Here is a 27,445-nt window from a genome sequence, read left to right on the forward strand (position 1 = left end):
TCCCAACGTGCAAAGCGGCTTACTATTATTCAGCCTATGAGCATCTGGACTGTCCAGGCACGCCTCGAGTGCGAAAAGCAGCCTGGGAGTCGTAGTTCAGGATCCCGTGTCGTCAGCGCAGCAGTGGTGGCTCACTTGGTTCCAGTCAGCGGGTTCACTGAGGGCGAGCTGAGGTGAAAAAAAAAAAAAAAAGGGGGGGCGCGGAACTGGAAAGGGTGAGTAAGACACTGTCTACGCGATAAAAGGAGGCGGCACCGCTGCGTGGGGCTGAGTTTAAAAGGTGCGGCCCCTATACAGGGAAGCGCCTATCTGCGCTGGTTAGAGCAGATTGAGGCGGAGCCGGAGCTCCGTCCTTGCCCGGGTTCTCACCTCAGCACCGCGGCCATCTCCACCATGCAGTCTCGGGAAGACGCTCCGCGCTCTCGCCGCCTCTCCAGTCCCCGTGGTGGGAGGCGGCCCAAGAGGATTTCCAAGCCCTCAGTTTCGGCTTTTTTCGCGGGCCCTGAGGAGCTGAAGGACACGGCCCATTCTGCAGCCCTGCTGGCACAGCTCAAGTCCTTCTACGACGCGCGGCTGCTGTGTGATGTGACCATCGAGGTGGTGACGCCTGGCAGTGGGCCTGGCACGGGCCGCCTCTTCCCCTGCAACCGTAACGTGCTGGCTGCCGCGTGTCCCTACTTCAAGAGCATGTTCACCGGCGGCATGTACGAGAGCCAGCAGGCAAACGTGACCATGCACGATGTGGATGCCGAGTCCTTCGAGGTGTTGGTCGAATACTGCTACACGGGTCGCGTGTCGCTAAGCGAGTCCAACGTGCAGCGCCTTTATGCAGCCTCGGACATGTTACAGCTCGAGTACGTGCGGGAAGCCTGTGCCTCCTTCCTAGCCCGCCGCCTTGACCTGGCCAACTGCACCGCCATTCTCAAGTTCGCCGACGCCTTCGACCACCACAAGCTGCGCTCACAGGCCCAGTCCTTCATCGCCCACAACTTCAAGCAGCTCAGCCGGATGGGTTCGATTCGGGAGGAGACCCTGGCAGATCTGACTTTGGCCCAGCTGCTGGCCGTGCTGCGCCTGGATAGTTTAAACATCGAGAGTGAGCAAACGGTGTGTCACGTGGCGGTGCAGTGGTTGGAAGCGGCTCCCAAGGAGCGGGGTCCCAGCGCTGCGGAAGTCTTCAAGTGTGTCCGCTGGACACACTTCACTGATGAAGATCAGGATTACCTGGAAGCGCTGCTAACCAAGCCCATTGTGAAGAAGTACTGTCTGGACCTTATTGAAGGGGCCCTGCAGATGCGATATGGTGACATACTGTACAAGTCTCTGGTGCCAAAGCCAGAGTGCAGCAGCAGCTCTGTTGTTTCTGCAGCAGAAAATCCACCCCAGAGGCTGGGTGTGTGTGCCAAGGAGATGGTGATCTTCTTTGGACATCCCAGAGATCCCTTTCTCTGCTATGACCCATACTCAGGGGACATTTACACAATGCCCTCACCTTTGACCAGCTTGGCCCACACTAAGACTATCACCTCCTCAGCTGTCTGCGTCTCTCCAGACCATGACATCTATCTAGCTGCCCAGCCCAGGAAAGACCTCTGGGTGTATAAACCAGCCCAGAACAGTTGGCAGCAACTTGCAGATCGCTTGCTCTGCCGTGAGGGCATGGATGTGGCATACCTTAATGGGTACATTTACATCTTGGGTGGGCGAGACCCTATTACTGGAGTTAAATTGAAGGAAGTGGAATGCTACAGTGTTCAGAGAAACCAGTGGGCACTGGTGGCTCCTGTTCCCCACTCCTTCTATTCCTTCGAATTAATAGTGGTTCAGAACTATCTTTATGCTGTGAACAGTAAACGCATGCTCTGCTATGATCCTAGTCACAATATGTGGTTGAACTGTGCTTCTCTTAAACGTAGTGACTTTCAGGAAGCCTGTGTCTTCAATGATGAGATCTATTGCATCTGTGACATCCCCGTCATGAAGGTCTATAACCCAGCCAGGGGAGAATGGCGGAGGATTAGTAATATTCCCCTGGACTCAGAGACCCACAACTATCAGATTGTCAATCATGGCCAAAAGTTGCTTCTCATCACTTCTACCACCCCACAATGGAAAAAAAACCGGGTGACTGTGTACGAATATGATACTAGGGAAGACCTATGGATTAATATAGGCACAATGTTAGGTCTTTTGCAGTTTGACTCGGGCTTTATTTGCCTCTGTGCTCGTGTTTATCCTTCTTGCCTTGAACCTGGTCAGAGTTTCATCACTGAGGAAGATGATGCACGGAGTGAGTCTAGTACTGAATGGGACTTAGATGGATTCAGTGAGCTGGACTCTGAGTCAGGAAGTTCAAGTTCTTTTTCTGATGATGAAGTCTGGGTGCAGGTAGCACCTCAGCGAAATGCACAGGATCCGCAGGGCTCTTTGTAAATATTTGGAAACACTACAGGTGATTCTACTGCTATGGAATGTATTTTAAAAAGATATCCTTTCCTTTTCCTGAAAAAAAAATTGATTAGTACCACAGATTTGGTTTAGAAAGCGTAATGTTGAATTACTTATGTAACGTTCCAAAATTTAAAAACAGTCCACAAAATTAACCTATATAATAATTTACTGTGCTAAAAGTCGAGATTAAAATATGCAAAAAATGAAGTGTACAATTGATTAAAATGCTTGGTGGTTTTTTTCATTGTTCAAGTATTCATTGTACCAGTGAATTGTTATGGTTAGTTACACTGCTTATATTTTGGTTATCTAATTTAGTCTTCAGTTAACTTTTTAATTCTATTTAGTGCCACGAGGCATTTAACTTTTTAAGTTTTATAATAGAAAATTGGACTAGAAAGTGTTGCTATGGTTTTGAAGGTTTATATTTTCCTTCAGAATAATGAAAATAGATTTACCAAATTCTAAAGTAGTCAGTTTTTAGTATTCTAGGTTAATATAGTTTGTTAAATTTGGTTTCGTTTTCTTCCCTTTTGCAAAGGAAAGAAATTGAACATATAAAGATTATTAAATAGCGATTTCATTTTGATATAGTGCAGAATGGTCTTAAGAGCTCACAGAAAATAAAAATAAATCAGGATTCCACTGTTTTAAAAGAAATTTAGCTTCTAATTTTGGAATATAAAATGTATATTTAATAAATGTGACCATTTTTTAATCTAAAACACATCCATTCTAGTAGTGTCACCAATTATTTAAACACCCTTCTAAACCAAAAGAGAAATAAATAACTTAATTTGTAAGTTCATATTTTTATCTCTCCCTGATACATGCTTCATTGAATCAGAGGAACAATCCTTTTTTTCATTGGACATTTGATTAGGTAATAGAAATTTTTATCCATTGGTTATGCCTTGTCTTAAAAATTTTATAAGCTTTCCTAAAATAATTTGGCTGTATGGTTTGGTATTTGTCTTAGAGGATTTTTTAGGACGAGGTGATTTATTCTTTACTGTTTTGTGAGGTAATATTGGTTTTGAAAATATGTATAAGCTAAAAACAGTATTTTATTGAGAGGAGTAGTTATTGTGTCTATCAACTATAAAATTAATTGCCAGCCAGCAGAGAACTTTAAAACTTTAAGCTGTGTATAGAACAGTTTTGTGTAGCGTTGAAATATTCTGTCAGTTTTGTAAGTAACTATAAATGATTATCAGCTTGAAGGTATTTTTGTATTAAAAGTTGACAGTTAAAGAACATAGTGGATGATGGCATTTGGGGCCAATAGTGAAAATATATTTCCTCTAAAATATTTCCCTAAGCAGTGCTACGTATACATGTTTATTTTATTAGGGTATTTGTATCTGCTCTGTATTTCTCTGTGAACCATGCTGTAGTCTTTGTTATTTGTGTTTGTCTTCTTTTGTTTGTTTGTTTTTGTATCACCATAATGTAAGGGAAAGTCCAGAATAGAAACGAAATTGCACAAACACGACACTTAAATACAAGAACATACAGGTGCTTACCTTTTGAGGGTCTGTAAATACATACGATTGTCATAATATACATGATAAATGGTGTACATATACAAATGTTTATGGTTATAAGTTTTTCTATACCCACTTAGAATTATTCTATCTTGAATCTTTGTTTAACAACATGCTAACTCCTCTTCTGTGTTTATTCTCTACTGACTGAATGCTGACATTTCTTATTACCCTGGCAGAGTATGGAGGAGTGTGCTCTGGGATGGGGAACTGAATTTTGAATGAAAAAAGAGTGACAGAGAAAAGATTAAAACAAAACAAACACACAGATAATTTCTTTTTTAGCTATTTTAATTGGCTATTTGAAGAGTCCACAAGACATTCCTGTTTAACATTATTTCTAGTGAAATAAAGCAAGTATGCTTTAGTGGCCTGAGGCTCACTTTTGTTCCATTTGATATCAGGGATGGTACTAAGCACTGCTCATCACATAGAAAGTTATTTCTCAGTAGTGTTAGATTTTGGCCACCTTTTCTTCACCATTAACTTCTTGTTGATAGCTTTTTGTTTTGTAAGGTTGAAATAGGACGATGCTTAATTACCTTAACCAGATTATTCATCTGCAGAATTAAGGTATGCAACCGACTGATACAAGACAGATTGTCTAAATTGTCATTCTCAACCTTTTAGTTATAAGCTAGTAAGTAGTAATATTTGGTTTACAAAGAGGTTTTCTTGGGAAGGATTTTGGTTTTGTGATATGCTTGTGAATTAGGGAATAGATGTTAATCATTATTTTAAAGATAAGTGATCTGTACATGGTTAGTTTCAAATAAAACTGGCACTAGAACCCAGGTCTTCTGACCTCTTAATTTAGTGTTTCTGCTGAATGTATGAAAGCCTTACTCATGCAGTAAGTGACCCAACGATCAGTGTTGAAATCCCCTCCTGACAGGAAAGCACCTTTGTCTCAGTTTTACAATTAATTGGCACATCTTTTAAAAAATGCTCAGTAGGTCATTTTCGGGACTACTATCTGTAAGACTTAGAATAATCTTACTTATTTTTTGTATCTGTGTGCCTCTTGGGAATTCAAATTGTTTCAATACTTAAAATTTGAATAATAAATGGCATTAGTGTTCCCAAAGGGGTAAAATAAAAGGCTAATTTTTAGCAAATAACTTGTTTAATTTGGGTTTAGGATTAAATTTAAATTATTAATCACTGCTCAATAAACTAGGAATCAGTGTTTTGCCTGATGTCATTTTTACCAATTTGTACTGAAATGAGGAAAAAATATAAAACGCAATGAATGAGTTATAAACTAAAATTATTTAATTGAATTTGTTTTAATGTTCATACATTGGAAATATAAAAAGTTTGCAGCTCTATGTCAATCCCCTAAACTTTGAAAGAAAGTTTACTTATCTTTGAAATGCTCAAGTGTGATAACCAGAATGTAGACATCTACAGTCTGCTTTAGATTTGAACTCCTGGAAGCATTTTATGTTGTGTGCTTCTTTTTTTAAGTTAATGGTCTTTTTCTTGGGAAAAAAAAATAAAAAGATTAGCATTTACAACTTGGAGTGAACGTAAATTGTAATTTCTTGAACAGCAGTGTTGATGGTTGTGCTGATGTCCACAACTACAACCGTTTGCTGGCTCCAAAGCATGGTTCAGAAGGTTTTAAAAACAGGGTCCAAAGATGCTTTCTTGGTGAAAGTTTCTTTTTCAAAATGTGTATGAACAGTGACAGCCTGACACCCATTTCACTCTAGTACAATGCAGGCAACGCAAAACCCACACACAAGGGCAAGCCATCAGGGTGAGTCACCGTCAACACGGATCGCGGCCCATGGAAGGAAGTCCAAGAGGACCATCCTGCTAATGGGGCGGCATCAGCCATGTTTCTACACAAATCCTGAGGTAAACCAATTTTAAATGTATTTGCTTTCAGTAACCAGCTATGATGATGTATGCTAACAAACTGAACTAGAACCCATTGGAATAGGTTTTGAATTTGTTTTTCCATTTTTCATTTTTAATACAAATACCTGACTGTATTCAATTGTCAAACTGCTTGCATAAAAAACTGACCAGTCCGTATTAATCATTAGCAAATGGAACTGCAAGGAGCCCACTAAGTCTTCCCTCTCATTAAGGTAGTACAAGTATTTATGTTATAAAATGGATGGGTAGCTAGATCTTTAGGGACACAACCACCAACTCATACATGCAGGTTTTTTGTATGTGTGGACAGAAGATAATTTTGACATTCAGTTTTGCTATATAGAAACAGAATGAGTAAATGAATTTTTTTTTTCAAAAGGTAAGTAAAAGATTCAATTTGATTCTTGTAGAGGGGGGAAAAGGGTTGAAAATAGGTCTGCATTTTGCAGGCATCATCTGGACGAAGTCTTCATAGTTGACTTGTCCATCTCCATCGATATCTGCTTCTCTGATTATTTCGTCTCCTTCATCTGTTAGTTTTCGGCGAAGTTTGTCATGATCTGACTCACTTCTGCTACACTGATAATAACCATTACCATCCTTGTCAAAGACTTGGAATGCCTTGTGGATTTATTCTTCACTGTTTGTATCTTCATTTTTCTAATCATCATAGTCAAAACTTTCGGGAAGTTGATGGCGCCATGACCGTCAGCATCCGCTTCATTGCTCCTCGTGCCATTCAGCTTCTGTTGAGTTCTGATCCAGTGGCCTCATGACAGTTCCAAGTTCCTTTGTTGTGATGGTGCCATCGCCATCTTTATCAAATCGGGAGAAAGCTTCCTTGAATTCAGCAGTCTGTTCTTGGGTCAGCTGATCCAAGTGCTAGAGAAGCACTAGTGTTAGTGATAGTGCTAATGAAGGACGCAAGAGCAGAGGGATAGAGGGTGGCTGCACCAGCACAGGGGCTGGGACACAGGGGTGTCTCCCTGCTGCTTCTGAGACACTGTGCACGCTGAGCACTGTGCCACTGCTGCTGCCACTGCAGCCTGCACTGCCGCCCCACCGGTTGCATGCTTGTCAGCTCTTCTACTTTGCTTGTATCCTCTCATCGGGTCTCTCTCATAGCTTCTTAAAATCTTCAACACCTTTTCATCATTACAACTTTAAAAGAATATTCATTATAGCAAATATGATAAAACAAATATGAAAATATTAGGAGGAAATTTATTTATAGAAAATATGACTACCAATCTCAAGAGAATTAACTGATAAGCTAATTTTAGAATCATCAAGATGGTTAAATATATACAAACCAGCTTTTTAGTGAAGAAAAAAAAAAGATAGTGTTCACAGAATTTGCCAAGTCTTAGTACCAGTTAGGCAGTAGGTTTTGTGCCCTCTCCTTGACTTTGGGCCATTTGGTCACCCAGCTCTTATCCCATCAGCTCCTGTTGCTCATTTCTTTAACCTTGTGGACTAAACATGTTCCAAGACCAGAGAGTGTAGGGAACAGATGTTGTTGCATACCATTCCCTTCATTTTTGAGACATTTTCTCAGAAACCATCCTACTCTGGGCAGTTACCTCTCTCCAGTGGAATCAACCTTTCATATTCTCACCTCCGAAGCAATTTTACCTGCTTACAACCACCATATCTTAATCAGGAATATTTTGGTAGGCAAACTGTTCCTTAATTCTGGAGAAACTAGCAAATGGCAATGACTCTTTACGGCACAGCCTGATCCAGAGACTCAATGACATTATGGCTTTCTTTGTACAGAGAAGATAACATGGGTCGATGTTTTCCTCTCACTTTACACATTAGTTAGGATCTAGGTGTGGTTGTGCAAAGGGAAGCTGTGCACATAGCTTCCAGTCACATGACATTGGCCAGATCTTAATTATGTGGTCACACTTTGCTGCAAGGGTGCTTGGGAGACTCAGTCTTTATTCTACAGGTCAACAGGTATCTAGTAAAAATTCAGAGGTCCCTTCTTGTAGAATGCGGAAGAAGGACATTGTGGTATAAATAGCAATCTCTACTACACCATCTGTCTGACGAGATTTTCTCATGTGACAGCCAAAATGATTGCGATGACTTCCAAGACCCACATCCTACCAGCCTAAAAACCCAGAAAAAGGCAATATTTTCTCTGGTAGATAATTCTGGAGCGGCCTAGAACTCCGAATAGCCAAGTTTGATCACTTGTGATAGATGAAGTTGGGGGATGAAAATGCTGAGGAAGAGAGACAGGTAAGAAAATAACCTCAGTAAAGGTTTATAGTTCTTATGTGGCAGACGACAGAGACAGTAGAGTCCCAAAGATGGGAATGTTCTGGCTGTAGCATGTATTTTGTTTTGACGTAATCCTAGGATGTGAGGGGAAACGGGATGGAAGCAAGCTGGCAAAGTTGGTAAGCATCAGATCTTGAAGACTTGTTATGCCATGCCAAAGAGTTCTAACTTTGTTTTTCATACAGTGTGAATTCACTGACAATTTTTAAGTAAGGACTTGACACAATTGGATATTTTTTATTGAGACTCTTCACCTGGATATATTGACAGTGCAAGACTATGGGGGCAAGAATAGATAAAGGACTGCTGTTACAGTCCAGACAATGAGATGACGTGGCCCTCAATGGGTGTGATGAGAAAGGAACACATATAAGAGTGGTTAGAAGATGTTGAACTAGACCTATAGTTGTATGTTTGGGGAGGCGGGCGCAGCAGGGTATACAAGAAAGGAAGGACCATAGGCTATTTCCCAAGTTTCTTGCTTGTATATTGTGTTTAAGGTATAGGCCAAACGTTTACACCAAAGAGGCCCTAAAATACAAGATAGAAACTTGTATTTATTAACATATGATGTGGGCAGACATCCCAGTGAGCAGTCAACTGCTGGCAGGGTGGTTCTGCCTGATGAGGTTGTTCATGAACCCAGGTTCCTTCATTATTCTCCCCCCAACCCTAGTGAGTTGTCCTCATCTTCAGGAGCTAAGAACACTCACCAGAATTATATTTCTATGTTGTAGCCTGCAGGAAAGGGGAAAGAGGAAATGGAGGACAAAGGAAAATTCCTTTTTAGAGGACTTCTACATCACTTTTGCCATTTTTCTGCTGGGCAGCACTGAACCGTATCACCACCTCCAGCTGCAAGGTCAACTAAGAACTGTTGTTATCAGATGGGTAGCTATTAGGGGAGTTCTATTATTAAATATATTAGTAAACTAATATATTTTAATATGGAAGTGTCCAGGCTTCCTGTATCCAAGTGCAGACAATTCACAACACCATGCAGGCTTTGTTGCTAGGACGGTCATTTCAAATCTCTCTAATCCTTCCACAATAAATTCACAGCTAAATGTTAAATTCCATATACTGCTGGATAATGACTTTTCACAAGCAAATGTGCCCCGAGTGCCTTTAACACCGCGCGCGCGCGCACACACACACACACACACACAGGCTCATCACATCCTTGCCATTAAGTCTTGTCTCCTAGAAATGGTAGGAATTCAGCCTCCACACTGTCAGGGTTCTCTCCCTAAATGCCTAAGCTCTTTTCCAATCCTCTCTCCTTTTCTGGGAACCTACCAGCCCATCCCTCTCATTCATCCCATAGCCAAACAGCTCTCACTATTACTAATAGGGAAAAGAAGAGAATGAAATGGGGGCAATTAGCAATCTCTGTCACAATGACCTAGTAAATAGTGTTATCATTCAGTGAGTTTGAGAATATAGGAGTCAAATTAGACTTGGGGACACTAGTTGAAGCATGTGGTATCCCATGTCACATCCTTTTGGCCAGCCTCTGATTTCAGCTGCAACTATGGTGGACACTCCAAGACCATGGTAACAGGCAGCTTTGCTTTTCTGACTCGGGGTTTTCTCTGAAGGCTCTTTCTCTTGGGCAATGCTCCTGCAACCACAGAACAGGAGCTCAAGGGGGAAGTTAGTGCCCCCGGGCAGTCCTCAAGTAATGGAGAGCGGGGATTGGCAGATATGTGCCTCAGCATCCCAACTTTAAAAAAGGGACAATTCTGAAATGCACTCTGCATGGATCCATAGAGGGTCCCTGCTGGATTGAACCCTAGTCTCCCACAACAGTAATCAACTCTGTAATACCTTTTTTGTATCACTTTCAGGATATGGCCAACCATATCACATCAAGGAATTTGATTTGGCAATTAGAAGGTCATTGGTGGTATTTTGCAAAGAAGTTTCAATCTGAATATTTGCTTGGGGGCAACAGCCTGGTAAGAATGGATTAGAATGAGTGAGATGAAACTTTAGTTAACCATGTACCAAATATGAGTTTACCCAGCCTTTAAAGGGCATAGGCAAATTCAAGCCTCATAGCTCTTCTTGTAACATGACAACAACAACAACAAAAATTCATGTTTTTATTAAACGTCACGTCCCGCGTGATGAGAGTGGTGGGGAGGGAGGAGGGCAGCGCAGGGTTAAGAAAGACAGTAGCCATGAATAGACTGCAAGCGGGGCCAAGGGACTCCAGCCTCAAGTCACAAATCGGGCCTATGCATAGCTTTTATTAGTTAGGTGGGGAAGTAATGGAGATAAAGCTTGTCAATCTCAAGATCTGTGAATCCCATACATTATAATAGGAAACTGCTTCAAGCCAATCACGCTTGCCTGCAGGCAGCTGGACCATAAGTCTCAGGATGTATGTACTTCCCCAAGGGACAAAACCTTTATGCATATGAATAGATGGAGAACACATGATTGAATCACTTCCCCTGCAGGTTTTGGGAAGGAATGCAGCCACAGAGGCAGAGGCTCTCCTTAGCCGGGGGAAGGTGGGGGGCTGTGCCCACGTCTGTCAACCCTGTGGATTCTCCTGTTGGTCCCCACTCGGCTTTGCCTGGCTTGGGTTGCCCCCCCATCCCCGTGGGGAGTCTTACCCGTCATTGGCTGGCCAGCCATATTTTGGGGCCAAACAGGGAGACATAAGGTGTAAGCACAAAGGTGAAGCAAAGTCCCTGAAAGGATCCGCCTCACAGACTCTCCTTTCTTTAGGGGCAGGTGCAAGGAGACAGACGGGTAGGATGCTGTGCGGCAACAATTAAATATATGTTGCCAGAAATGTTGAACCTGAATTTAATTAAGCCATTAGAACAAACTTCCAATTTACAGGAAAGACAGCAGCCAGAAGGACAAATTAAAAACACCATGAAGAAGCAGTCAGCCAAGTCCAGAAGATGGGGCATCCAGCAGGACAACTGGCACCAAGTCAACAGTAATTGTGTTGTGGAAAAGCGGCACGCAGAGATCAGGGAGAACACAGCTTTATTTCGCTGGTGGGCTCAGTGGGATCGTTCCCAAAAGACTGAGCACTCACTGGGGTTGGGCATTTTGTTTTATAGCGTTAGGCTTCCGGGTTTGGGGGGGAGGTTCGCGCCATTGCTATTGTGGCGCTAAGGCATTGGTTAAAGCTGGCTGGGATGCCGGAGAAGTCTGTCCCTAACAGCTGTGATCGCTAGATGCTGCTCTGGTGGAAAAGCCCTTAATGGCTGTGCCTGCAGGAAAACTGTTTTTACAAGATATCAGAGGAGGGAAGGGGACGGGAAATCTCCTAGGCTGTGCTCATAGGGGAAAAAAAACTGCTCTAACAATTGATCTTCCCTCACATGTTAAGATGTGAGAAAGTGGAAACAGGAAGCATAGGATATTCTTTGGAAGGCAATGGGCAAGTACCTAGTGAGGGAGAGAATATCTAGGTTGTGTTTTTGGTTGCTATAGTCTTAACCCCTTTACTGGGCTCAGGCAAAAAGCCATTCATTAGAGAGAATAATGAGGGCCCTGGGCCTACAAGTTCATGGGAAGGGAGGAGATGGACCAAAGCACAAGTGGCAGGATGACACCCGAACAGGAGCCAGGACCTTTTTCCCAAACATGGAGGAAGAAGTGGGTGAGGGTCATATAGATGGAGATGAATTTCTAGGTATGGTTTTGGACTTCAGGTAGCTTATGCCTCTAATCTTAATTCTTTCTTTGAATTAGGATGCAAGGTTTTCTGCTAAAAGAAAAAGAGCAGCATGGGGAAGGATACTTGAGAGAGTGGACCTCTTAACTGGTAAGCTTTGTGAGAACAGGAGGGATACGATCTACTTCGTCTTTCTCTCATAACACCAACCAAAGTGCCCTGAACAGAGTTGAAAAACATTTAAGACTGAAAGTGTTATTGTAAAATGGAACTGCACGTATCCTAGATTGAAACATCTAAGGTATGTATTGCTAAAATTTCTATTTTCAAAATAGTCCTTAAATGGCTTGAATTTCTGTATATTATTCTTGATCACTAGGTAATTCTTAAATTTTTTGTCAGTTACAATCATAGAATATTAGAGCCCAGTTTTCTTACTTAAACCCAAAGAACTTTAAATAATATACCAACGGTCACACTACTAGTTATTAGTAAAATCAGAATTACTACTGTGTTTCTTGTCTCTAAATCAGGGCACTTTCTAGTACACCCTCTGCCTCCCATATAGCATTTATGATGAAATGTATATCATTTTTTCAATGTGTACATCATCTCAAACATAGGACTTGGAAAGTAAAATTGCTATTATTCTGCTTGAGGTTTATTTAGTCCTCCAATCTAATGATGCAACTTAGGACACTTAGCACTGCTTACTAAGAACTCTGAATAAAGAGAGGTCCAGACTTGAAGCAAAATCATCTTAGTACAACTGAGAAAAGAAATAAAAAATTGTCTTTAGTTCAAAATAAAACCCAAGAAAACTTCCATGATCAAAGTATAAGTTTTAATATATTTAAACATAGTATTTTTAGTATTATATTATGCTTATATTTTTAGTATTATATTAGGTATTTATACTATTTGTATCTTTAGTATTATATTTTGACCATTTGAGTTCAGATAAAGTAATCTCAATCAGAGCATTGAGCTAATTTCATAATTATCAAATTGTTGTTTTTTAAATTCACAGTTATGATACTAAATATGTCAAGGTAATAATAAGGAATGCTTCTCCAAATACTACCTCTGTTCTCTGTACTTGCCAAATACCAGTTGAATGTAGATTTAAGGAATGAAAAATAGCCTCTAAATTTGAATAAATTTGCATAGTATTGTAGTTCTAATTTAAATATATGATCATGTCATATTTTATTTCAAAATGTAATCTAAACTTATCAAAAGTCTGTGCACATTTATTATCATGAAGTTTTGAATTGTAGCTAGAATCAACCTTAAAGTTGCCATATGATTAATTCTTGGAGTCTCTGAAATGTCAAAGATTCTCTGCGTAGGCAGTTCCTGATTTTCTGGGAACTCAGGTCCATTTTTTCCCCCATGTTGGCTATCTACTGGCTCTGTGAATGTTCAAGGAAAGAGAACAGGAATCAGCCAACTGTATTACTTGTCAGGAAATTCAAAAAATTAAGGGAAAGGTGAGGCACAACTTAGTGTTTAAAATAAGATCCCTGTAAATAGGGGAAATATTCGTTTTTCTGCATGTGGTAATCCAGTTTTCCCAACCCCATTTGTTGAAGAAAATAGCCTTTCCCCATGTGTTGCTCTTGGCTCCCTTGTAAAATATTAGTTGACCATATATGTGGGGGCTTATTTCTGGGCTCTCAATTCTGTTCCGTCGATCTATATGCCAATACCATATTATGTTAATTACTGTAGCCTTGTAATACAGTTTGAAATCAGGAAGTGCTTACACTACTCATAAAAATTAACTTGAACTGGATTAAACAGGTAAACATAAGATGTGATATTGTAAAATGTTTTCCTAGAAGAAAACAAAGGAATGAAGCTTCTTGACATTGGTCTTGGCAATGGTTTTTTCTTTTCTATTTTTTTTGGATATGACACCAAAAGCACAAGCAACAAAAGCAAAAATCAATGAGTGGAACTCCATCAAACTAAAAAGCTCCTGCATAACAAAAGAAGCAATTAAGAAAATGAACAGCTCATATGCTCTTAAAATCAAGATTTATGATACATCCATATTCTATACTAGAATAGCCATTCTCTACTTTGTCCGGTATCAGGGCCCATTGTTTTATTTCCTGTAAGACCTTCCTCACATGTTGGAATTATTTTGGAGGGTTGAGGGTGGGGATATATTTTTATTAGTAATAAATCTGAGTGTGGTAACACAAACTGTACCGCAAACTTATTTCCAATAAAATTCTGCTCACTTCCTGCCACTACGATTATATTTTATAATCACAGTAATTACCCTTTACTTGTGATGAGAGCCATCATGTACTTTTGAACATCAAGCAGTAGCCTGCCATAAATTGCTAGTCCTTTTTCTTGTAATGATCCCCATGCTGTAATTATTTTGTGCATTGGCTTTTTCCCTCTTTATTATCTTTCTCCTCCACTAGAATGTTCACTCTATCATAAGAGGGACCATGTCTCTCTTTTTCACCAGTTCCTAGCATATTGCCAGACATGGACTCGGTTCTCATGAAAGAAATAAATGAATGTATTTGGTGCTTGTTTGTATTAATATGACAAACACCTGCATTTATAGATCTCATCATTTAGTGAGTTATCTATCTTTGAGGAAGAGCTATTATTGCACCATTTTTTTTCTGGTTGTTATAGCAACGCACTGGTCTCCAGAGCTACAAATTAATTCTGATGCACTTTTTTCCCCAGAGGACCACAGTATTTTCAATTATGAAATAATGCTGCTATTACAAATCACATTTCTCACATTATAAAAGGGCATTGAGAGGTTTTTCTTTTATGAAGATGGCAGAGAATTAGAAAGGAAACAAATCTGTTCACACTAAGAAATGCTAGGAAAAACAAAACAGTATGACAAACATCTCCACTCGTGACCCTTGCATATTTCCTCCAAGTTCTCCACATCTGTGATTTGGTTGGGTTTTCTCTCCAAGTTGTTATGAAAGTTTTGAATGGTAATTGTTATGAAACAAACTCTAAAGAGCTCTTTACACCCTAAATATTTTCTCTTTTTCTCCTTCTTGCCTATTGTTTAAATTTTCATATTAGCAAATGATAATAGTCTTACAAAAATTGAGATTTTTCTCTGGAAAGGTCCAATATAAGATACTTCTCTACACCTTCTCTCTACCCTCACATTTCTGGAGAAGGAACTGAGAAAGGTTTTATTAAACTGGCTTAGTCACCATAGAATACGCATTATCATCAGCTCAATAAAACATAGTTTATCTGGGCTATTCAACCAACCATAAATGTAGTTTTTGAAAGGCAGAGTCTATTTTCTAATGATGGATACATGTATGTTATGCTGTATTTTCTGTTTTGTAGGTTTTGGTCATATGTACTATAGAGAATCAGGTACCACCCAGTTCCAAAGTAGATCCTATCGTAAATATTTCTCTAAACTCTTCCTCAGCACAGTTCTGATTGCTTTTCCCATATATAGGGTTGTACTACCCACCAGTAAACAGTCTTATTATCTAAAAGAATTTATATTGCAATTAACTTACCTCCTGGGCTTTGACATGATAAAAGTAGTAACTGCTACAATACATTCAGCCATCTTCAACAATATGCATTGGTCATGGTGTCAGGAGGACAAAGAAAGAGATGATGAGACGATAGCATGTAATATCAAGATTGCAGATTTTAGTATCAGAAACCCTGGGGTATTTTGATATACATATTTGTAAGAACTTCATTTTAGTCTTCCAGAAATCTCTATACTTTTTATTCTTTTAAATAAGCACTGAATCTTATGTCAGATGGTTGTTTTATGGACTTGGATTCAGAGTTTACAGAGTTAGTTGGATGATTGTAATGACTACTGTCAAGGCAGTGTGAGAAGCAGGTGCGTTTGTTTCACTGCAGGGTTAGTCCCAAATGGACAGTTTCTTTGGATAGCGCTGGATCTACTATGCCCAGAGTGACATAGCCAAGTCTTTCCTAGGCTTCCATGCTGGAACTCCTCTCTCCCCCATCCCTCTGGTTGCCACATACTTTCTTTTACCATTTTTTCCCCACGTTCTTTCTGTAGCTATATCATTTCCTTAAACAGATTAATAGTAAATTTGTGGAGTGGGACGTATTTTTGCCTCTTTAAGTTTACATATTTTTGATTATTTATTCTGTTAAAATTTAATTCTTTGAGGGGCCCCATATATATCCCAATTTCCAATTTTGTATGTGTGTTGGGGTGGGGGAGAGACCTGAATATGTTTCTGGCCTCCATGTACTACTAAGTCTTTAACTTATCAATTGTATATCATTAACCATTTGGTTGCCTAAATATTGTTAATTTTTATGAAAAGACAATGTGCAGAGGGCATAGAGAAGGACATCTTTTATGATATGTTTATGATGAACTTCATAAATTTGGACATGGATCAGCTATATGATTTTTGGTATAAGTTCAGTGAAATATTGAATATAATTCCATCCTTTTCATCCCATGGTTAGAATATGTAAATACTGAAGGATTAATGACTATGCTCAGCTGAACTTAAAATAGAAATCCTGAAACACAATCTCGATAGAAAGTAGAATGAAAGATAAAAATCATATGACCATCTCAATAGACGCAGAAAAGCATTTGACAAAATACAACATACTTTCATGACTTAACAAATTGGGTATCGAAGGAACCTACCTCAAAAAAGAAATGCCATAGATGACAAACCCACAGCTGATATCATACTCAACAGTGAAAGATTGAAAGCTTTTCCTCCAAGATCAGGACCAAAACAAGGGTGCCCCTTCTCACCACGCTTATTCAACATAGAACTGGAAGTCTTCGCTAGAACAATTAAGCCAGACAAAGAAATAAAAGGAATTCAGTAATAAAAGGCAATAAAATAATTGTATGTGTCTTTATTTTTATATTTTAAGGAAGGTGCAGCTCATAGTGGCTGGCCCATGTGGAGATCGAACCAGCAACTTTGGGGCTACCAGCACCACACTCTAACCACCTGAGCTAACTGGCTACCCCTGTATGAGTCTTTAATACCCCACTATCAACAGATAGATCATCCAGACAGAAAATAAATAAGGAAATGCAAATTTGTACAATACTATGCACCAAATAGACCTAACAGACATACACATTCTATCCAACAGTACTAGAATATACATTTTTCTCAAGTATACATGGAACATTTTCCAAGATCATATGTTAGTGACAACAATAATATGAAACTAGAAATCAGTAACAGGAGGATAATCAGAAAATTCACAAATATGTGGAAATTAAACAATACACTTCTGAACAACTAATGGGTCAAAGAAAATATCAAAAGGGAAATCCAAAAGTGTTTTGAGACAAATGAAAATGGAAATGCAACACCAAAACTTATGGAATGCAGCAATAGCAGTTCTAACAGGGAATTTTATAGCAATAAATGCCTACATTAATAAAAAAGAAAGATCTCAAATACACAATGTAACTTTAAATCTCAAGGAACTAGAAAAAGAACAAGCTAATCCCAAAGGTAGAAGAAGTAAGGAAATAACAAAGATCAGAGAAAAAAAAATTAATGAAGTAGAGACTAGAAAACAATAGAAAAGACCAAGAAAACTAATAGCTGTTTTTTTTTTAAAAGCTAAACAAATTTGACAGAGAAGGCTCAAAAATAAATCAGAAACAAAAGAGGTGACATTAGAACTAATAATACAGAAAAAGTAAAGATCATAAGAAACTGCTATGAATAATTATATGTTAACAAATTAGGTAACCTAGAAGAAATGGATAAATTGCTAGAAACATAGAATGTATGACCAAACCTATGACACAGACTATATGACTGAATCATAAAGAAAAAGAAAATGTGAACAGACTAATAACAAGGAGATTTGAGCAGTAATCAAAAACCTCCCAACAAAGAAAAGCTCATATCCAGATGGCTTCACTGGTAAATACTACAAAATATTTAAAGAAGAGTTAATGCCAGTCCTTTTTAAACTCTTTCAAAAATTGAAGAGGAGAGAACACTTCTAGGCTCACAAATTTTATGATTGTTTCTTCTATTTCTGTGAATTATGCCATTGGCATTTTGATAGAGGTTTAAAATCTATGGATCACTTTGGGTAGTATGGACATTTTAAAAATATCAATTGTGAGGCCTTCTTTACTCTCATACTAAAGCCAGATAAGGACACTACAAGAAAGGAAAATTACAGTTCAATATCCATTATAAACATGGATTTTTAAATCCTCAACTAAACCCTACCACACTGTATTCTAAGCACATTTAAAGGATTATACACAAAAATCAAGTGGGATTTATTTCTGGGATGTAAGTTTGGCTTAACATTCACAAATCAATAAATGTGATAATATCACACTAACATAATAAAGGATTAAAATCATGATGATCTCAATGCAGAAAAATATTTGACAAAATTCAATGTCCTTTCATGATAACAACTTTCAAGAAATTTGGTGTAGAAAGAATACTCCTCAACATAAGAAAAGCTACCTATGACAAGTCCACAGCTAACATCACATTTAATGATGAAAAGCTGGACGGTTTTTCTTTTCAGGAGCAATACAAGAATGATCACACTCACATCTTTTATTCAGCATGGCACTGAGAGTCCTCGCCAGACCAATTAGACAAGACAAAGAAATGAAAGCCATCCAAATCAGAAAGGAAGAAGTAAAATTGTCAGCAGATGACATGATCTTATATATAGAAAACCCTGAAGATACATCAAAAAACTGTTAGAACTAATCAACGAATTCAGTCGTTTCAGGATGCAAAATCAACATACAAAAGTCAGTGGCATCAATATACTAACAAACTATCTGAAAAAGGAATTTAAAAACTATTTCATTTATAATAACATCAAAACAATAAACTACTCAGGAATACATTTATAGAAGGAGGTAAAAGATCCACATACTTCAACATATGAGACATTGTTCAAAGAAATTTTAAAAGGCACAAGTAAGTGGAAAGATATCCTGCATTCAGGGATCAGAATTGACATTTTTAAAATGTCCATACTACCCAAAGTGATCTATAGATTTTAAACTTCTATCAAAATTCCAATGGCATTATTCACAGAAACAGAAGAAACAATCATAAAATTTGTATAAAACCACCAAAGACCCAACTAGCCAGTGAAATTTTGAGAAAGAACAAAGCCATAAGCATCACACTTGCTGATTACAAATGATATTATAAAGCTATAGCAATCAAAGCAGCGTGGTACTGGCATAAAAACAGACACATAGACCAATGAAACAGAACAGAGAGCCCAAAAATGAACCCCCACATATATGGCCAACTAACCCTTTAATGAGAGCACCAAGAATACGCAATGGGTAAAGAATAGTCTTTTTAGGGGCAGCCAGGTGGTTCAGTTGGTTAGAGCACGAGCTCTTCACAGGGTTGCTGTTTCAATTCCCACATGAGCCAGTGAGCTGCGCCGTCCACAACTAGATTGAAGGACAACGACTTGACTTGGAGTTGATGGGCCCTGGAAAAACACACTGTTCCCCAACATTCCCCAATAATTAAAAAAAAAAGTCTTTTTAGTAATTGGTATTGGAAAATTGATAACCACATGCAAAAGAATGAAATTTGACCCATACACAACAATTAACTTGAAAAAGATTAAAGACTTTAATGTAAGACCTGACACATAAAACTCCTAGAAGAAAACATAGGGGAAAGCTCCTTGACATTGGTTTTAGCAATGACTTTTTTTTTTATATATATATACCAAAAGAATGGTCAATAAAAGCAAAAATAAACTAGTGGGACTACATCAAACTAAAATGTTTCTGCACAGCAAAGGAAACAATCAGAAAAATGAAAAGGCAACTTATGGAATTGGAGAAAACATTTCCAAATGATGCTTGTGTCTGATAACAGGTTACTGTCCAAAACATAAGGAACTCATACAATTCAATACCATGTTTCCCCGAAAATAAGACTGGGTCTTACATTAATTTTTGCTCCAAAAGATGCATTAGGGCTTATGTTCAGGGGATGTCATCCTGAAAAATCATGCTAGGACTTATTTTCTGGTTAGGTCTTATTTTCGGGGAAACACGGTAGGAGAAAAACAACTGAATTTTAAAATGGGCAAAGGACGTGAATAGGCTTTTCTCCAAAAAATACATACAAATGGGCAACAGGTGTATGAAAAAAGGTGTTCATTGTCACTAATCACCAGAAAAATGTAAATCAAAACCACAAGGAGCTATCACCTCACACCTGTTAGAATGGTTGGTTTCAACAAGACAAGTGAGAACAAGTGTTGGATGTGGAGAAAACGGAACCCTTGAGCACTTTCGTGGGAATTGATACAGCCACATGGGAATCATCTGGGAAGGTTAAAAAATGACTGATGCCTGGGTCTAACCCTGGGATTCTTGACTAGGGGCAGTCTAGTTATCGGGATTTCCCTTCAAAGAGTCCTGGGATTCTTCTAGGAAGCCAAGTTGAGAACCAGTGCCTTAGGAGACTGGATGGTGTGATTTAAATCTTAGGTTGTGAATCACTCTAAGGGATAACCTCACCTTTCCTTTGACTCTGTTTAGTCTTAGTCCTTTACTTATGCCCATATCTTTGTTAGAAAAAACCTATGTTCCATTTGTGATGATATTGGTAGAGCTGAGTATGGGTGTCGTCTATTATAAAACAAGTCTACCTTGTCAGATGTGCAAAAGCTTTCACTGTTGTTCTCAAACAACAACAAAAATTTTTTTGAAAAAAAAATTGGTACAGCCATATGGAAAACTGTATGGAGGTTCCTCAAGAAATTAAAAATAGAACTACCATAAGATCCAGCAATCCCATTTCTGGGTATATATCTAAAGGAAATGAAACCAATATCTTGAGATAATCTGCACTCCCATGTTCATTGCAGTATTATTCACAATAGCCAAGACATGTTAACAACCTAACTGTGTATCCATGGATGAATACAAATAATTTTGTACAGTCATGTACCCATAACAATGATTTTGTCAACGATTGGCCACATATACCACGGTGGTCCCATAAGAGTATAACGGAGCTGAGAATTTTTTCTCACCAACTGACAGCGTAGCCATCGTAATGTCATAGCATTCTCATATTACTCATGAGTTCGTGGTAATGATCGTGTAAACAAACCTAGAGTGCTGCCAGTCATATAAAAGCATAGCACATACAGTTACAGTAATATGCTATACCATCTAGGTTTCTATAGTATACTCTATGGTGTTTGCACAATAGAAAAATCGCCTAAGGAGACGTATCTCAAAATGTATCCCTGTCATTAAGTGGTGCATGACTGTATATATGCAGTGGAATGTTACTCAGCCATAAAAAGAAGGAAATCCTGCCATTTGCAACAACATGGATGAAATTGGGGGACATTATGCTAAGTGAGATAAGTCAGACACAGAAAGACAAATACTGTATGATCTCACTTCCATGTAGAATGTAAAAATCTTGAATTCATAAAACCCAGAATATAATGGTGGTTGCCAGTGGCTGGAGGTGGAGGAAATAGGGAGAGTTTGGTCAAAGGGTACAAAATTTCAGCAGTAAGATGAATAAGTTCTGGGGATGTAATGTGCAGCATGGTGATTATAGTTAATAACAGTGTATCATAGACTTGAAATCACCTCAGTGTCCTCACCACAAATATAAATTTAAAAAGGTAGCTATGAGAAGTGATGGATGTATTCACTAACTTGATGGTCGTAATCATTACATAATATATATTAAGTCATCATGTTATACACCTTAAAAATCATGTTGTACAACCTTAATATATATAATTTTTGTCAATTATACCTCAATAAAGCTGAGGGGAAAAAGAAGTGAGTTGTTTCATCTTTATACATTTTGGAATTTCCCAGTTTTTTTTCTGTTATTTATTTCTAGTTTAATTCCACTGTGGTTTAAGAGCATACTTTATATTATTTCTATTCTTTACATTTTTATGGCCCAGAATGTGGTCTATCTTGGTGAATGTTGCACGTGAATTTAAGAGGAACCTATATTCTGCTGTTGTGAATGACGTATTCTTTAAATGCCAATAGATCCAGTTGATTATTAGTGCTGTTCAGTTTAACTATATCCTTACTGATTTTCTGCCTGCCGGGTCTATCAATTAGAGGGGTGTTGAAGTGTATTTTATATAATTCCATTTTGTCTCCTTTCTTGACATATCAATTTTACTTCTTTTTAATTTTTTTCAATGTTTTCCCTACAGTTTGCAATATTCATTTACAACAAATCTAAGCCCACTTTCAAATACCTATACCATTTCACAATTCCCCCCTCCCTTCTCTTAGGACATTGCTGCCATTCATTTCATTTATCCATATGCTGTAATCACCCAGTATGTTGTTGTAATCATTCCTGTGAAGGTTATCTATTTTACCAATTAAAAATAGTAAAAGTAAATATTTATTTTACCTACATTTATTCCTTCTCTAATGCTCTCCTTATCTTTATGTAGATTTAAGTTTCTGACCTGTATCATTTTCCATCTCTCTAAAGAACTTCATTTAACATTTATTTTTATTGAGATATAATTGATATATAACATTGTGTAAGTTTAAGGTGTACACATGTTGATTTGGTATGTTTACATATTGTAATCGAATTCCACGTAATGCTAACTAAGACCTCCAGCATGTCTCATAGTTATCATTTCTTTTTTGTGGTGAGAACATTTAAGATCTAGTTTCTTAGAAAGAATTTTCAGTTTGAATTATATAACACAGTATTGTTAACTGCGATCACAATGCTGGCATTAGATCTCCAGAACTTACTCATCTTAATGGCAATTTGTACTCTTGGAGCAACATCTCCCCAAATCTGCTACTGTTTGGTGTTCTCCAAGCTTCCTGAATCTGTGGTTTGGGGTCTGACACAAAGTTGGGGAAACTCGGTCATTATTGTGTCAAATATTTCTTCTGTTTCTTTTTTTCTTCCCTTTCTGATATTCCCACTGTGTGTATGTTACACACTTTACAGTTTGCCTATAATCCTTGGAGATTCTGTTCTTTATTATTTTCGCTTTTTAGTTTTCAGAATTTTTATGGATATATTCTCAAGCTCAGAGATTTTTGCCTCAGCCATTCCAGTCTACTAATCAGCCCATAAAGGCATTTTTCACTTCGGTTTTGGTGTTTTTGATCTCTGTCATTTCTTTACTTATCTACATTTTATTAAGATTTTTTTCCTGAGGTTTTATCTTGCTCTTTTGTTTGAAACACATTCCTTTGTTTCTTCATTTTGCTTGACTCTCCTTGTTGGCTTCTGGACATTAGATAAAACAGCCTCCTCTCCTCATCTTGACAGAGTGGCTTTGTGTAGGAGATGAACCTTATCATTTTCCTTGACCTAGATTTTGGTTGTCTCTCAAACCTTTGTGTTTGCCCAAGCAACCTATATTATTTTTAATAGCTTCCAGTAGTTGAGGATGTGCCAAGACTAGTTAGTGTCGCAAAGAGGAGGATTTCAATCAGCACCTAGATTCAGGCTGATTGAAAGCCAGACCCTCAGGCCTCAGCTTTTAAAGAATACAAATACTAGGTTCGTGAAAAAGTAATTGCGGTTTAAAAGGTTAAAAATAATTGCAAAAATTGCAATTACTTTTGCACTAACCTAATATATACAGTCCTGTGGGACCATGAGCATAAACCCCACTGGCCACATGAGCCAGACAATCTGGAGGTGTCCCCCAGGTGGCATTCGCAAAAACTGGGGCTCCAGATGGGTGTTTAAGCTCCTTTCTGGGAGATTCCCATGTGTAGTGAGGCAGAGGGAGGGTGGAAAGATGGTGGCCCAGAGTATGTTTCCTGAGCGCACCTGGGTCCAAGCCTGAAGCCTGCCCCTAAGTCTGAAGCTCCAGGACAAGCAAGTCGGCTCTTTCACAGAAAGGCTGGGAGTATGTTTCAGCCAGTTGTCTGTGTGGTGCCCAAGGGGTAGTAGTCTGTCACAACCCATCTCTCCAATTGTGACAGTGCCATGGGACCCAGGAACACAAGCCCCTTTGGCCACCAGAGCCAGGTGATCAAGGGGTATCCCCTGGTCAGCAACTGCCAAAACCAGGTCACCAGCTATAAAAACTAGCACCGGACACATCTAAGAGCCCCTCTGAGAGATGCTGGCACTCACTAGAGCAAGGTAGAGATAGAGCATGAAGATAGCCACAGAGGTCTCAGGAAAGGTTTGTAGTCAGTTCCAAGATGTGTGTTTAATTACAAGCCTGCCCCTCAGGCTACACCTTTGATGATAGCCAACCTGTCCCTTTCACAGAAAGACTGAGCTCCTGGGTCTGTCGCCTCTTGTTCTGCCCTGGGGGTAGTAGCTGCTTAAGAACTCTTTCTTCATTGGTTACTGCCCTGTGGGATGTGCAAACCTAAGACCCACAGGACACCAAAACAGGGTGATGTAGAAGTGTCCCCTGGCAGCATAAATACGGCACCTAGTGGAAAGGAAAGGGGAAAATGGCACTTGCTGGCTTTCATTAGGCAGAGGGAGAGCGGTAAGATGGCACCCACCAGCTTCCTCCCTTGGAGTTTCCCATCAGGCCCCTGCCCTGAGACCAGCGCTTTATAAGTAGCAAATGAGTCTCTTTCACATAAAGTCTGGGCACTTTTCAAAGGGCTGCTTCTGTGTTGAGTCCTGGGGCAGGTAATTCTGCACAGGGAGTCCTTTACAGCCCTTCCTCAGTTCATTACAGCCCCACCAGCCTCTGGGCGGAAGCTTCACTGGTCTTCAAAGCCAGGTGTTTTGGGGGCTTGTCTCTCAACTGCTACTCTTAAAAGCTGGGGTGCCGAATGTGGGTTCCAAACCTTTTACTCCTCAGGGTGAAGGTCTGGGTTTTGAGATCCCGGTGGGTCCCGGCACCAGGGGTGGGTTTTGTGGCCAGAGTGTGTCTCAGCCTTTCCCACCCACTTTGATGTGATTTCCCTCTCTTTTGCTCAGTGAACTGGCTCCACCCATTTTCAGTTTCCTTTTCAGAGGAAATTGTCCCATATGTAGCTGTAAGTTCACCTCATGGGAGGTGAATTAAGGGTCCTTCTATGTCATCATTTTGAACCAGAATCTCTATCGTTTCTTTTCGGATCTTTCTTAGGATTCCCAACTTTCTGCTCACATTGCACATTAGTTCTTGCATGCTGTCTATCCTTAGAATCCTGAGCATAAAACTCGTAGTTTTGTCAACTCCTGGGCTGATCATTTCAACATGTCTTCCATGTCTGGTTCTGATGCTTGCTCTGTCTCTTCAAACTGTTTAGCCTTTTCATTTTTTTCTTTTTTTTGAGGTGACCGTGGGATTTCTCTTTTTTATTTATTTTTTTGTTTCAGGTGTATAAAGCAACATAATAGACATTAACAACCCACACAACGTGATAACTTCCCTCCCCCAAGCTACTACCCCTCTGACATCTTATATAGCTGTTATAATACCATTGGCTATCTTCCTTATGCTTTACTCCACATCCCGTAAATATAATATATATGTGTGTGTATATATGTATACACACACACACACACACACACACATATATAATTATAATTGGCATTCAATATTATTCTACTTCAGCGTCAGGTGTACCACTCAGTGGTCAGGCATCTGCACAGTCTATGAAGTGATCTCCGGATAAGTCCAGTGCCCATCTGGCACCCTACGTAATCTTTACAACATTGTTGATTATATTCCTCATGCTGTATTTCATATTCCCATGACTATAGTGTATCTACTAATTTGCACTTTCTAATCCCTTCACCATATCTCCCATCTCCTCCCCCTCCCATCTAGCAACCATCAGTTATTTTTTTTCTATACATCTGAATCTATTTCTGTTTTGTTTGCTCCTTTATTCTTTTAGATTCCACACTCAGCCATAAAAAAGAATGAAATCTTACCATTTGCAACGACATGAATGGACCTAGAGGATATTATGCTACGCAAAATAAGTCTGACTGAGAAAGACAAATACCATATGATCTCTTATATGTGGAACCTTTGAATTTTTTCTTCATGGCGAGATATGACATACGAGGTAGAAGGAACTGCTGTAAATAGGCCTGTAGTGATGTGGTGTGAGGTGTGGGGGGGAGGAAAAACATTCTATCGTTCTATGGTTATGTTGCAGCCTTTTAGTGAACCAGAGTCTATGTATCTGAACTGTTAGCTTTGAAAGTGTTTTCATTGTTTTTCCTTCCCCTTACGTGGGATAGAATTGGGCTAGCGTGGGCTGGAGTTGGGTATCTCCCTTCTCCCACGTGGAAGGCTAGAGCTGAGGGGAGTTGGTATTTCTCTTCCTTTCAATTAGGTAGGCTCTGATAAGACCCCAGCAGGTTAGGGTCTGGTTAACGAGTATCTCCTGAGGGCAGCCCTTGTTAAGAACGGGGTACTCTGGTGTATTTTAAAATGATTCCTTTTGATACAGTAGACTTAGCATGTCCCTAGGTAGACAGGGAGGTCCCTGGTGGAATAAACAGACTGTTATATCCTAAAACTTCAGGTTTTGAAATCACTCCTTCGCTCCAGGACATAATGTAACAAGGCCTTGAGGTGAATCATAAAATTCATTTTGGCCTGACAAACGGAGAAGATCTGATAGATAAAGAGTGGGTTACTTTGCTAATTCCTTTAGGATGGGCAAGCAGAGCAAACCTGGTAGACGAATTTCATTAGAAGGCGCCAGTTCCCTTCTTCAAACAAGTTCCCTTCTTCAAACAGCTCCCTTCTCCAAACCGCTCCCCTTCCCCAAACAGACAAAGGGAAGGTATAAAGGTAGGAGCTTTTGCCTCAGTCACGGGCACCTCCATTTGGGACCCCCTCCCTCTCAGGAGACGCAACCTCTTCTCCCGCTTCTAATAAACTATCTCCTCTTTTTAAAACTTTTTGCCTCTCCCTGGTCCGTGTTTCCATTGTTCGGCTTTACGAGACAGGATCCCGGCCCACACTCAGAAACTGCCGGCAGATCCAACATCACCTACATCATTTGGGGGCTCCCTCGAGATTGAAGGAGAGGTAAATATTATCTGTGCCTTTCTACTTGCCCACCCTATGGGCCTTCATCATTTTTTTGTCTCCTTTACTCTATCATGCAAACTGTAGGCCTCCGTCAGCCATTTAAATGAGAAAAGCACGGCTGCTATTCTCAAGACTCGGAGGGCAGGTCTTGCCGGAGGGCTCCGGTTGATCCCCTCTGGCACTGAGCCGGAGGAATGTCGGCCACAGTCTAACTGCCTTCTCTCTCGCTTTCTCTCTCGGGTGGAGTGAAGCCCTAAGACACGCACGGTTGAGGTGTGGCCCAAAGGCTCCATGAGTCTTCCCTCAGCCCGACTGCCCGTAAGGGTGCCGTTCGGAGGCTCCCTCCTCCTCCCTATTGCTTTTTCCTATTCCTCCTTTCCACGAGGAGACTGAATACTGGCGTGTGGCCGGGCTGTGGGCCTTTGTGGACAACTGAGGGAATTCTGGCCGTAGCTGCTCTGCGGCGAATTTCCAAAGGTTCCTTAGGTTCTCTCCCAGCCCGACTGCCCGTAAGGGTGCCAGCAAGATGACTCCTTTGTCGTTTGCTGTCCTTTCATCCTGTCACTGTCTCTCT

The 27,445-nt window shown here is 39.6% G+C and overlaps 1 protein-coding gene and 1 pseudogene across 2 annotated transcripts; one reads left to right on the plus strand and one right to left on the minus strand.

The window, feature by feature from the left end:
* KBTBD7 (kelch repeat and BTB domain containing 7) lies at positions 1 to 10,132 on the plus strand. 2 transcript variants are annotated; one of them, XR_004422841.1, is made up of 3 exons: positions 1 to 2,452; positions 5,717 to 5,864; positions 10,034 to 10,132. XR_004422841.1 is itself a non-coding variant. In XM_033104304.1 (1 exon), exon 1 carries the CDS (start codon positions 394 to 396, stop codon positions 2,431 to 2,433), a length of 2,040 nt encoding a protein of 679 aa, XP_032960195.1. In that variant the 5' UTR covers positions 228 to 393; the 3' UTR covers positions 2,434 to 5,635. The 2 variants fall into 2 exon arrangements, 1 of the variants encoding a protein (XP_032960195.1); XM_033104304.1 differs by lacking the exons at positions 5,717 to 5,864; positions 10,034 to 10,132 and having other exon boundaries at positions 228 to 5,635.
* LOC117021608 (calmodulin-like) lies at positions 6,261 to 27,164 on the minus strand (annotated as a pseudogene).
* Between the last annotated feature and the right edge of the window lie 281 nt (positions 27,165 to 27,445).

The sequence above is a fragment of the Rhinolophus ferrumequinum genome, chromosome 4, assembly GCF_004115265.2.
Source record: "Rhinolophus ferrumequinum isolate MPI-CBG mRhiFer1 chromosome 4, mRhiFer1_v1.p, whole genome shotgun sequence".
Classification (NCBI taxonomy): Eukaryota; Metazoa; Chordata; class Mammalia; order Chiroptera; family Rhinolophidae; genus Rhinolophus; species Rhinolophus ferrumequinum.